The sequence below is a fragment of the Ursus maritimus genome, unplaced genomic scaffold (assembly GCF_017311325.1).
Source record: "Ursus maritimus isolate PB19 unplaced genomic scaffold, ASM1731132v1 scaffold_2, whole genome shotgun sequence".
Taxonomy (NCBI): Eukaryota; Metazoa; Chordata; class Mammalia; order Carnivora; family Ursidae; genus Ursus; species Ursus maritimus.
Window position 1 is genome coordinate 69,386,728 of NW_024424452.1, and position 13,082 is coordinate 69,399,809.

The 13,082-nt window shown below is 54.1% G+C and overlaps 1 protein-coding gene across 2 annotated transcripts in view; it reads right to left on the reverse strand.

Annotated features, from left to right (window-relative positions):
- The window catches only part of STUM (stum, mechanosensory transduction mediator homolog), a 49,174-nt gene extending 36,555 nt beyond the window's left edge, over window positions 1–12,619 (reverse strand). For both annotated transcript variants that reach the window (XM_040636109.1, XM_040636108.1), the window contains exon 1: window positions 12,335–12,619. In XM_040636109.1, the coding sequence (XP_040492043.1) occupies window positions 12,335–12,539 (205 nt within the window). In that variant the 5' untranslated portion in view covers window positions 12,540–12,619. The remainder of the gene's footprint in view (window positions 1–12,334) is intronic.
- Window positions 12,620–13,082: the final 463 nt, after the last annotated feature.

Sequence of the window (13,082 nt, forward strand, 5' to 3'; positions counted from 1 at the left end):
GAGGGCCCTTGTCCACCAGGCCCAAGGGGGACACTTGTCCCTCGCACAGGTGTGGCCAGAGCCGGCCTGTCCCCACAGGGAGGCTGTCTCTCCACCCAGGAAAGGCCCTGGGGTTCAGGTTTGGTGCTAGTGTCTCGCTGTCATGTTTTCCTTCCTGGCTTCCAGATGCTTTTCGGTCTCGGGAGCCTCCAGGCTGCCTGCCTGCGTGTGTCCCACTGCCACACCGCCCAGACACGGGTTCCTGCACCCGCCAACCCCGGGCGGCCGGGCCAGAAGCGTCCCTGAAAGCCCCCGCATTCATAGGCTCTGTCGCATTGCGCGTCCTAGGCTCTGAAAGAACGCGGTCAGAGAGCAAGACTGGAAGGGGGAAGGCACAAAAGATGATGGGTTTGCTGAAAACCACGGAATGGGACCCTGTGAAAGAGTGACTGTTACGGTGTGCGCAGGTGGCCCTCGGAGATCCGGCGGGTTGGGCGCCAGAGCCCTGCAACAAAGCGAGGGTCCCAGTAAAGCAAGTCAAACGCACTGCTCAGCCTCCAGGACCCCAGAGTCACGTTCACACTCCCCTGCGGCCTATCCGGTGTGCAACAGCACTGGGTCCAAAACACAGCACGTACCCTAATTTTGAAAGGCTCTGCGGCTGCAGAACGCTAACCGCGTGAGCTTTCAGCGTCACACTCACCGATCACAGACCGCGAGAGCAAATACAATAACAAGAAGCCTGACACAGCGCAAGAATCACCAGAACGTGACACACGGACAGGATGTGAGCCAAAGCTGTCGGGAAAGTGGCGCCCCTGGACGGGCTTCCATCCGCGGGAGCAAGAGAGGCAGTGACCAGGGACTCCTCTCCATGGCGTGTCACGAGGGAGGAAGAGCTGGGGTGACAGAAAGGGTGACAGGTCTCCTGCACGCTGTCCCTCCTCCGGTCTTTCTAAGGCCTGCACATTTAATTCGACAGGTGGCAATCATGGCAATTAGGCGCCCAGGACAAGCAGCACCCAGGTGGCAAGAGGGCCTCTGCAGGCGTCGGCGAGGTGACATTGTGGGGTCAGGGCACCGGGGAGGGGGGAGGAAGAGGCCCCTCCTGGTTAAAATGCAGGGACAGGGGCCGCCCTAAAGCTTCCCGGCCCTGGGAATGTTGGGCCATTTCCTTTGTCACCGTTTGAGGACAGGCCGTTCTCGAAAAACACCAAATGATTCTTGGCATGGGAGTAGAGCTTCCCAGTCAACAACGACCAAAGCCCATGGGGTGCTTGGCTCCCCCAGAGCACCCTGGCCGGGCCTGACCCACATTCCAGGGTCCGGGACAGCCCTGGTCTCGTGTCCGCTACTCCCGCCAAGAAAGCAGCCTCTCCGATGAATTTCAATAAATGCCCACTATATCCCGTGTTCTGCCATTGGAGTAAGAAAATACTGTCCCCACACCAGCGCTTCAGCGGCCCCTTAGACACCTCGCTCCTGGTTAGCACGGAGGCCCCGCACCCCGTTCTCATGGGACACTCCCATGCAGAAGACACACCCACCCAACGTACATCCCGCCAAGGCCACCTCCACCTTGCCCAGGCCACGGGGTTTCAAGGCTTGGTGCCACCCACGTGTGCCTCCTGTAAAGGTAAAGCCTATGGTGGCATTTGAGTGTGCATACACACACACACACACACACACACACCCATCACCAGTCATGCTCCCAAAGCCTCTTACCCACCAGTAAAGTCAGCTTCGAGCCCTGGGTCTGGAGGGCACCCCCAGCGTGTCAGATGTGTGAGCCAGGTCTTGGCTCTGAGGGACCAGGAAGTGCTTACGGGGGTCCTGCCCACCCGGGGGGGCCACTGCAAGAACAGCCCTAGAAATGACCTTGGGAACAAAGGAGATTTGGCCGAAGCTAACTGGTGAGGAGAAACCTCCCTGACCACGGAGTGCTTAGTGGGTACAGAACACAATGACCTTGGGAGGTGGCCGAGCGGGAGCCCTGAGCGCCAGTCTAGGGACGGAGACGCGGAGGCTCAGAGAGGGGAAGGGACCTGCTCAGGGTTCGTGCTCTTGAGAACCAGAGCCAACTCTGAGGCCCTCCAGCGTCCATGGCACTTGGGGCTTCAGGAACTGGACACACAGCTGGAAATGTCACTCCGTCCCCTGCCCTCCAGGTCATTCTGTTCAGCCCATTGCTCATTTCCCTGCTAGCCAGCGTCGGTGGAAAGCGTTCCCTCACCTTGGTGGACCACATCGGGGGGCCCTTCCTCCATTAACTCGCACACGCACTTATCACAGCGCACCTCCCGTCGGCCGGCCAGCTCCTCGAGGGTGGGGACCACGTCTTCTTCGACTGTGGTCCTCAGCTCGAGCATAGACTGGCAGCAGCAGGAGCGCTCTGCATGCCCGGCCAGTGACACGCTGCTGGAGGCCCTCGGACGTCGCTCTCCTCTGCTCGGCGCTTGGCCACACTCGCCTGAAATGCAGACTTCCTCAGTAGCATCCGCTGGTGATCACTTCTGAGACGTTGGTCCTTTGCAACATCTCACAGGAAACAGGGACACTGTTGGTGTTACTGAACGTGACCCAGTCACCCCTGACCCAAGCCACAGTGGGACACATCCCACAGGAGACTCACGGAGCAGGTGTCACTCGGCTTCCGAGAGTGGCAGGGAGCCTCTGACCCCTTTGCCACACCTGACACAGCACCATGCGGACACTGGACTCTAGACAATCCTGCGGGGACCCCACTGTCCCTGGCATTTCCCAGCACTTCACCGCTGTGAAAACACTGTGAAATGTGCATTAGACCATCGTAACCCTACAAGAAGGGGGTTTGCTCAAGACAATGCTGATTCTGGTTTTCTCATTACAAAAGTAATACATTTTGTGTTCATTTTAGAAAATTTCGGAAACGTGGGGCACCTGGGTGGCTCAGTCGTTAAGCGTCTGCCTTCGGCTCAGGGCGTGATACCCGTGTTCTGGGATCGAGCCCCGCATCAGGCTCCTCTGCTGGGAGCCTGCTTCTTCCTCTCCCACTCCCCCTGCTTGTGTTCCCTCTCTCTCTGGCTGTTTCTCTGTCAAATAAATAAATAAAATCTTTAAAAAAGAAAGAAAGAAAGAAAGAAAGAAAGAAAGAAAGAAAGAAAGAAAGAAAGAAAGAAAGAAAGAAAGAAAGAAAGAAAAAGAAAATTTCGGGAACGTGTAAAAGTATAAAGAAGAAAACAGCTCCCAGGCGCTCCCCACCTGTTAACATCTCAGTGTCATCCGGTTTTATCTATCCGTCTATTTATCTGTCTTCTACCTTGTATGTTCTTGATTTTAAGATCCCATTGATCATGAAACACACCGTGAATTTATCAACAATGTTTTAGGAAAGAAAGAAAAAAGAAACCATTTCTCTTGATATCAGTCTCACATTCAGAAACATCCACGCCGTGGGGAAAGGAGGTGTCTTAGAATCAAGGAAATACCAAAGATGTGAGCTCCTTACAGACCGCACAATTTCAACTGCGTTTTTCCCGTTTTCTCCTAAAACTTGCTGCCCCACCATCAGAAACTCTTTGTAAACACCATTGCAGTGGGTAAATAATATTCTACCACCTTCTATTGTTGTCATCTGGGTTTGTTTATTATACATTTTTATAAAGTCATCTCTACGCCCCACGTGGGGCTCGAACTCACGACCCCGAGATCAAGAGTTGCATGCTCCGCCCACCGAGCCAGCCAGGCGCCCGGTTTGTTTATAATTTTCAGTGTTATAAACAAGGCTTCATGGCACATCTTTATGCATGACTTTCTGTCCCTGTTTTTGGTTGTTTTCTTAGGATGAGGTCCTGCAAGTGGAATTACTGACCTAAAGGGTATGAACATTTAAAAACTCTTGATACCTAAATGCCAAACTGGTTTCCAGAAAAGATGTCCCAATTTACATTCCTACCAGTGACACAAAAGCCCCTTCTCTTTCTGTGGCATTGATTCTTATCCCCCCCCCCCAAAAGCAAGTAATACGGGTGTTGCAGTTTTTTAAAAATCCAATAGGAAAAATGGGCTTTTAGGGGAAAGCAATAGTCCCTTCTAGTCAGAGCTCTCCCTGCTCAGTCCAGCTTCCCAAAGGCAAGCTTCTATACGTGGAGCCCCTGTCATGAGCGAGGCACGGTTCTAGGGTGCAGAGTATAGCAACGAGCAGACAAAAACCAGCCAAACAAAAAAAACAGACAATAGAGAAGATACGTTAAATAATCCAGAAAAGGAAGTAGGGAAAGTAGGGCGTGTGGGGAGGAGGGGAGAGCTGCTATCTTAAGTAAGATCTTGTGATCATGTGGGAAGGTGTCTCGGCTGAACTGTGTCCCCTCAAAATCCACAGGTTGAACTCCTTACCCCCAGCACCTCAGACTGTGACTATATTTGGAGACAAGATCCTTTTTTTTTTTAAGATTCATTTAGTTATTTGAGAGAGAGTGCGTGCACACACAGGTGGGGGGGCGGGCAGAGGGAGAGAACCTTAAGCAGACTTAAGGCTGTGCAGGGAGCCCAACATGGGGCTCGATCCCACGACCCCGAGATCACGACCTGAGCCAAAGAAACCAAGAGTCAGATGCTCAACTGGCTGGGCCTCCTGGCGCCCCTGGAGATAAGATCTTCAAAGAGGTGCTTAAGTTAAAATGAGGTCTTTGGGTGGAACTTAATCCAGTATGACTTGTGTCCTTGAAGGAAGGGGAAATTGGGACCCAGACACATGCATGCACAGAGCAAAGACAGCGTGAGGACAGGAAGAAGACAGCCGTCTACAGGCCAGGCAGACAGGCCCCAGGAGAAACCAGCCCTGCCCGCACTTGACGCAGACGCCCAGCCTCCAGAAGGGTGAAGATAAAGTCCTGCTGTTTAAGCCACCCAGTCTCCCGTGCTTGTTGGGGGCACCAGCACCCCCAACACAGGTGGCCTCTCTGAGTCCGCGACACTGGAGCAAAGCCCTCAGGACGCGAATGAGGGAGCCACACAGGTATCTGTGGGACGAGTCCGTCAGGCAGAAAGAACAGCAAATACAAAAGCTCTGAGGTGCGAAGGTGCCTCTTAAATATTAGAGGAATTGCGAAGAGGCCAGTGGGGCTGAAACAGAGTGAGTGAGAGGGAGCGGAGCGGAGCGGGAGGGGAACCGGAAGGACAGCGGACGGCATAGGCTCTGGAGCTGCGGGCCCTGGAACGGGACTAGTCCAAACGGAGACGTGCTGTAAGACTGTGAAAACGTAGCATGTGAAAAAGAAATATTAAACATTTCATTAGTAATTTTGATTGATATGCACTGGAGGTTAAATATATTGGCTATACTGAGTTAAATAAAATATACTAGTGAAGTGAATTTCACCTGTTCCTGTTAGTATTTTATGATATAGGTACTAGAAAATTTTAGATCATACCTGTGGCTCATGTTATCTTTCTTCGGGAAAGTTCTGGCCCGGGGTCTTGTGGGTTATGATAAAAGCTTCAGCTTTTGCTCTGAGTGACTTGGAGCCATTGGAGGGTTTCCAGGTCCAAAAAATGACCTGATCTGACTCACTCGTGTTTTCAAAGGATGGCCCTGGTGGCCCTGTTGAAAAGAGATCGCTAGAAACATCAATAAAGGTGAGCAGATCAGTTATGGAGCCATTGCAACCATTCAGGAGAAGATGGGGCTTGGACCGGCAAGGCAGAAGCAGCATGGTGAGAAGTGGTCAGACACCAAATAGATTTTGAAAGCAGAGCCAGGAGCGTTTCCTGACAGATTGGGCGTGGGGTGCGAGAAAAAAAGGAGTCAAGGATGAGTCCGGGTTTTTGGCCTGAGCTCCTGGAGGGATGCCATTTGCTGCGAGGGGAAATAAGAAGGGAGAAGCAGGTCTGGGAAGAACAGCACGAGCTTGGTTTTTAGATAAGTTAAGTCTCAGATGCCTTGTGGTTTCCAAGTGGAGATGCTGGGAAGCCAGTTGGGTCTAAGACTCCGGAGTCTGAGCTGGAGATCTGGCTTTGGGAGAGATCAGTATAAAGCTGCAAAGGAAAGCCTGACGGACAACATCAAAGGAGCCAGTGTAGGCGGGAAGAAGAACAAGGTCAAAGGCAAGGCCAAGATCAAGAGCCCCGAGTGCCCCAGGGACCCTCACGTTCGGAGGCTGCCAAGATAAGCAAGGGAGACAGAGAAGGAGCTGTGAGGTAGAGAAAAACCAGGAGAGGGAAGTGTGGCAGAAGCCAGAGGAAAATTGTGTTTCAGGGAGGGAGGGAGGTAACATGTCCAAGGCTACTGAGCACTCCAGGAGAAGGAGACAGAGATCTGGCCACGGGATTTAGCAACCCGGAGATGCTGGGGATCCTGGAAAGTACAATTCAGGTGAGTGACGGACGCAGAATGACTACCGTGGGTTCAAGAGAAAGCGAGAGGAGAGGGATCAGTGACCGCCAACCCAGGTAACTCCTGCAGGGAACCGTACTGTCAAGGGAAGAAGTGGCAGTGGGGAAAAGATCTAGAGAGGCTATTTTTAAAAGGGGGGGACAATGTCAGCATGGACGTACACTGCTGGGAATGAAACAACGGTGATGTCAGAAAGAGACGGAATTCTTCTGTTTTTCTCATCTCCAGAGTATCCTTATATTGCTTTTTCATGTTTTATCGACGTTAGACATTGACTTTCTGCTATGATCTGCAAGCTCAGCTGACTTGCATCAGCCCTCGTCTTCCTGCTGCTCTTGCTCCAATATCATCCCAGTATATCACGATCATCCCACTGCCCCAACACAGCGCTATTTCAGTGCATCCACTGATCACCTTGGTAACCTTTATCTCTCGGTCTACCCACTACAGACAGCATCTCCTGATCCCCCCACTTTATAAGAGGAGGGTATTCACACCTCTACCCTACCCTCTTCATGTCAGTCAGCTTTCGTAGGGTGCGCTCGGAGAGGAACAATGCTAACTCCTACCAAATCTCGGCAACTCACGCTTATTTCTTATTCATATAACATGCTGTGCCCTGCTTCTGATGTCCTTTTTATTCTGGGAAGCAGACCGAAGAGCAGCCCCCATCTGAGACCTGCCATTCTCGTGAGAGAAAGAGAAGAGCAATGCCAGGACCTCACAATGCCTCTTAAAGCGTCTGCTCAGTCATGGCATAAGTCACCGCCACTCACATTCGATTGGCCAAAGCAAGTCACGTGGCCAAGCCCGTTATCAGTGGGCAGGGAAGGAAGTATTCCCCTCCCACAGGAAGCATGGCAAGCCATATGGGATCAGGTGGGGATGTGCTGTCCTCTTTCCAGGGAGGAGAGTGAATACTTGGGAACAATAATCTATCGCAATCCACCTGCCAACTTCTACAAGCTATAGTTTTCATTTTATATTGTCAAGATGGAAAAACTTTACATCTTCCTTTATAGCTGTTATTAAGCAGTCTTCAGTGCCTTGTCTGTGGTTGCTTTTATAAGTTGAAAACCACTGAGCAGCATTGATATTACTATGACTAAGCAAATATTCCTGCTGCAGAGTCAAAGAGGTGCTAAGAGCCCATACTGTGCACCACCGTTCCAATGACACAGACCCTATGCACTTCAAAGAGCCCCGTTTTTATACTCCATCATTCGCTCCATAACAGGCCACATTTTGATTTGCTTCATATTTGAACTATGCCTTTCATGAAAAATTTTTGGTCTCCCTGAAGTTGCTAATTACCTTTCTTTTTTTACTGTTGGTGGAAGAAACATGTGTTTTCTACACTGTATCCCCAATATCCTCCAAATTGTTTCTCATTCCATTTATTGTTTGGAATATTTTTATACTTCTCTTTTGAAGTCTGCTGACCTTCTGAACTAATTGGGCCTTTTGCTTAATTTTTGGATCTTAATGCTTTTGCATAGCCTTTTGTCTTTACTGCTGTTGCTAATTGCCTTCTGTTTTTTATCAAAGGTTTAATTTCTGGCAGTCCCAACAATACTCTTAGCTCTATGGAATGTCCCCTTCTCACACTATTCTCAGAAAACTCTTTCCTAGGGCCTTCGTCCTCCCACTCTAAAGAAGATTGCCTGCTCTCAAGGCTGCTGAACAATTCTATCCTCGATTTTCATTGCTGTCCTGAAATGGATCCCTTGTTTCCTGGATCTCATATCTTCTCTCTTGGTTTACTCTCTGGTTTTACTGAAATACATACTTAAATAACTTCCTTAAAAAGGTTAAATAGGATGTAAACTTCCTTGGTCCTTGCATCCTCAGGACCACCACACTTACATATAAAATAAAGGCATCGGACCAGATGATCTCTAATGCCTATTCCAGGAGTATAATTCTAGCCAATATTCACTCACATATAGCATACTATACCAAGGAGAAATTTAAAATGGTTGTTGTTTTCAAGGAACTTAATTTACAGAGGCAAAAAATAAACTCATGAGGGGCGCCTGGGTGGCACAGCGGTTGAGCGTCTGCCTTCGGCTCAGGGCGTGATCCCGGCGTTGTGGGATCGAGCCCCACATCAGGCTCCTCCGCTATGAGCCTGCTTCTTCCTCTCCCACTCCCCCTGCTTGTGTTCCCTCTCTCGCTGGCTGTCTCTATCTCTGTCGAATAAATAAATAAAATCTTAAAAAAAAATAAACTCATGAAACAATTAAAAAAAAAGTTAGCAGTAGATGCCACAAGTTAGGGGAATATTCATCATCAGTTTGAGCATTGGGGGTAGAGGAAAGACAGAGAGAAGCTGAGCCAGGCTGTGGTGGTCTTACCAGGGAAGCAAGACTTCTGTTGGGTGTCAAAGAGTAGGCAGTATATTAGAGATAATTATTTATGAATATCCAACAGGAGATTTATGGCCAACATTAGTCTGAAGGAATGGTTATCAGTCAAGGGAAGCTCTCCCCCCACCACCTCCCTGTCACCATCTGAGTTATCAACATTTTCGTTTCACCAAGTCAATCAAGAAAGATAAAATTTTTAAATATGAAAGTATAACTTTGCCCGTAACCAACAGACAAACTCTCCTTCCATTCCGGGGCATAACAATGAACTTTCACTATATATATGAATAATTGTGTACAAACTTATAAATGCCCTAGTTTTTGGACTCTGAAGTCACTGACAACAGTCTGTATTAGCAGCGTGTCACTGAGTAAAACGGGGCAGAGGGGCACTCTCTTTACCACCATCCATGTTTTTAAAGATTTGTTTGTTTGTGAAAGTGTGTATGCACAGGAGCGGCGGGGGGGGGGGGGGGGGGGGGGAGCCTCAGCCCCACTGTGCCTGCCTGTACATCCGTTCCCTGCGGGACCGATCTCACCCTGAGATCATGACCTAAGCCAAGGAAACCAAGAGTCCAATGCTTAACTGACTGAGCCACCCAGGCACCCCTACCGTCATCCGTTTTTAAAATTTGTTTTGTATTGTTCCAGTGAGGAGTCAGAGCGGCCATAAATCACTTCTGCTTCCCATCCCCTCCCAGGAGAGGAAACATCCCTCCACAGAGTGACAGCACTGCTGCTTGGATGACAAGGCCCCAGGGATGGTCAGGACTGGGCTTCTCAGCCGGATGAATCTGAAACACCCGCATCAGAGGAAAAACAGGCCTTCCTCCACCCCCCACCCCTCTGTCCCATTCGATTTGCAAATGAGAAGACTTGCAGAGAAGGAAGTTTCCAGAAAAAAGAAACGATCCCTGGGCCAAAGGTCTGACCAGTTTCCAAAGAGTGGGAGTAAGGTGAGGACAGCAAGTGCTTGGGGCCCTGTGGCTAATTTCCCGGGCAGGGTCTCACCTCCTACGACCCCTCTGGGAGGCTTTCTCTGAACCCCACTTCCACCTAGGAAGAATTAGCTGTGCGCAAACACTCTGTCCCTGCAGCCATGACAGCATTTATCAAATTCAAACAAAGTTTGCATCCATTTTCCCCAACAGTCTATGACACCTCAATGGACTTAGTCATCGTCACGCCCCAGTGCCTGGTACGTATGTAGTGGTTGCTCTGCGTTTGTTGAATGAATGAGAGCAAATGCATTGAAAAAAAGGTGCATTTCATCAATATTCAGTTTTCACAGGAGCCAGAAGGACCTAGGGGAGGGGATCTAGGCCAAGGAGATGATTTCCACGCGCTGGGGCCACACCACCCATGGAGGACAAAAAAACAAACAAAAAATAAAACAAAACGCAAAAAACGACTGTGCGTTTCACGTGGCCTGCATTGTCACCCCGGGCTCCACCGCAGGTTGAGGGGAGCAGAGAGATCCACAAGGACTCAAGGCCAGGGTCCCAAAGAGCACCCCCGCACAGCCAGAGTGGGGGCAGTGCTCAGCTCTGCAGAAGGGCCAAGAGCAAGAGGAACCCACCCTCCCCGGAGGACTGCCTCTGCGCCCAGCCCCTGAGCTTTCTAGAATTTCACGCTGTCCTCTCCACTGCCCGGAGCGACAGGCATCCTTGACTTACAGGTGAGAACCACCACTCGGGATCAGGAGCCCCTCCCTGGGTGTGCAGAAGGGGGGGGCCTGCGCCCTAGCCCATGGGGCAATGACAAGCAAAACAAAATGCGAAAAATGCCTGGATTTGATCCTTGAAAACTCAGAAACCTGTACACCCTTGGCTTGCCCGTTTTATTAACTTTTGCAGTTTGCTAATTTTCCCTTTATTTTCTTCTGGCTTCTCAGAAAGATTTCTTAGAAAAATCCCATAGGATTCTGATCTAACAAAGGGAGGTGCTTAGAGGAAGGAGCTGGATGCCCAGGGCAGGGGCATAACCCAGGGAGGGGAGAGCCTGGAAGGCCCCTGCAGGTGGTCCGCCGCGGGGACCTCACCCAGCAGCAGCTGGGGGCAGCCCCTCCCAAGGGGGAAACACAATGCTCTTTTTCCCTCAAAAGACCATACAGAGTGCCATTTACTTCACCACTTAGAAGTGGAAGGAAGACCCATCCCCGCTGGTGATCTTCGCGTCCCCAGAGAGGTGGCTAGGCGGTGCGCTTGTACTCCAGCAGGTGGGAATTCCTGACAAATTAACAACTGCTAGCTGTCCCTGCGGCGTCTAAGCGTGCAGAGAGCCGGCCTGGCGACATGGCCCCGGACACCGGGGATGGGGGGAGGGGGCAGGCTGCTGGACGCGCCGCGAGGGGGGAGCACAGCTGCCGCCCACCTAACTTCTCGCTCAGACAGATCTGCGGCCCTGGCCCCCGCAGCCGTGGGGCGGGGGGGCACAAGCAAGCACCGAGGGGAAAGTGAACGCGTCCTGCGTGGATGGGTGTGACCTTCGCTTCCATCGACACGGCGGGGGCCCCGGGGAACTGGCTAACCGCGAGGCCGTGAGAAAGGCCGAAGTAAAACAGCAAACGGCTTCCAGCTGACCTCTGTTCTTGGGAACTTGGAGCCAAGCGCTGGCAGCTGGCTGGCGCGGGGGCAGGCTCTCTCCTGGGGAGGGCACGAGGTGCGGGCCGCCCCAGTCCCGCACGCAATTGGGGTGGGGGGGGCGCCCGGCAAGAACAACGGGTGCCAAGCAGGCAAGCCGGGAGTTGGGGGAGGGCGCGCAGACAGAGATTTGGGGTGGGGTCAGGAGAGGGAGGGTCAGGGAAACTTCTCGTTCCCTCCCTCTCCGCACCCGTCGGCACCCCCCTCTGTGACGGGACCCTGTTTTAATATTTGGGACACTGGGACCATCAGGGCCCTCTCCGGGCAGCCAGAGTCCCACACAGAATTACATCGGCGCGTTCCCCACTTTCTCAGGAGCTGAAGGGACGGGAGGGAGCTATGGGGTCACCTCTGGCCGAGAGGGTCCAAACCCACGGGCATTCAAACTAATGAGACCGTCCCCCTCCCCTGGAGCCCTGCGGGTGCTGGCGGAATCGCCGACACCCCGGGAGGAGGCGGAGGACACTCGCCCCCGCACGGTCCGCACCCCGCGAAGGCAGGCGGGCTCGCCGGGTGTCTCCGAAGCCCGGCTGGTCCCCCACTTCCCAGCTCGGCCGACCTCTCTAACGCCCGGGAGCTCGGTCGTCGCCGCGCTCCCCCCTCCGGGCCTCGCGCCCCTCGAAGGAAGGGGCTCGCGGGAGGGGGCGCGCGCGGGCGACGAAGGGCAGAATTTCGGGGCGTCTGGCACGGAGCCTCGCGGGGGCCGGGTGAGCCGTCCGCTTCGCCGCCCGCGGGCCCCCGGGGTCCCCAACAAAGTTCCGGCTCTCAGGGCCGGACCACCGCGCTCACAGGTGGGAGGAGGTGAAGGGCGGGTCAGGGAGCCCCGGGGCGCCCACTCCGCGCGCCTCGGCCACCCGCCGGGGGGGCGCTGGCAGCGCGGGCCGGGGCGCGCGCGGGCGCCACCCGAGGGCGTCCCCCGTGCCCTCCGCGGCGGGGCCCGGGGCGCAGGGGTCGCGACAGCCGCGTCTTACCCAATCCCGGCACGAAGGTGTTGAGGAAGAGGCAGATGACGGCCACCGGGAAGGGCATGTACGGGATGGCGGCGCGCAGGGGGCCCTTCTTCTCGCGGACCTGCACCACCACCCCGCTGGACGAGGACGCGGCGCGGGGGTCCGCCGCCGCCGCCGCTGCCGCTGCCGCCGCCGCCGTCTCGGCGTCTTTGTGCGAAGGCTCCATGGCGGGGCGCGCTCAGGGGCGGGTGGCGGCGGCTCTGGGCCCCGGGCTCCGCGCCGAGCTCAGGCGGCCAGCGAGCTCCGGCGCCGCGCGGCTTGCCGAGAAGCCCGCACTCCCGCGTCCCCACGCGCCCGGCCCTCTGCCGCGCGCTGCGCCGCGCCCACACCCCGGCGCGGGGCGGAGGGGGCGGCGCGACACCCGGCGACAGCGCTCCGACGCCCCTCCCCGCCGGGCCCCTTCCCCGCCCTTCTCCCCGCCTCCCCCCTACAAAATGCCACTTACGCATCCGGGCGGAGGCAGGAAAGTAGAAGAGGACCGCGGAGGGAGCCCGCGCGGTTCGCCTCCTGGGAGGGATGGACGCACCTCGCCCCCCGGAACAGGTGAGCCGGGCGCGAGCCTCGGCCCGGGACACCGCGAATGGGGCGGGTGTGCTCGGCGGGCCCTGTCGCAATAGGCTGGAGCTAAGTGCTTTCATGGGCTGGATGAGCGCTGGGCGGATGGAGGCCAGGGGCGCACATGCCTGCTGCCTAGTAGGCCTTCAACTCC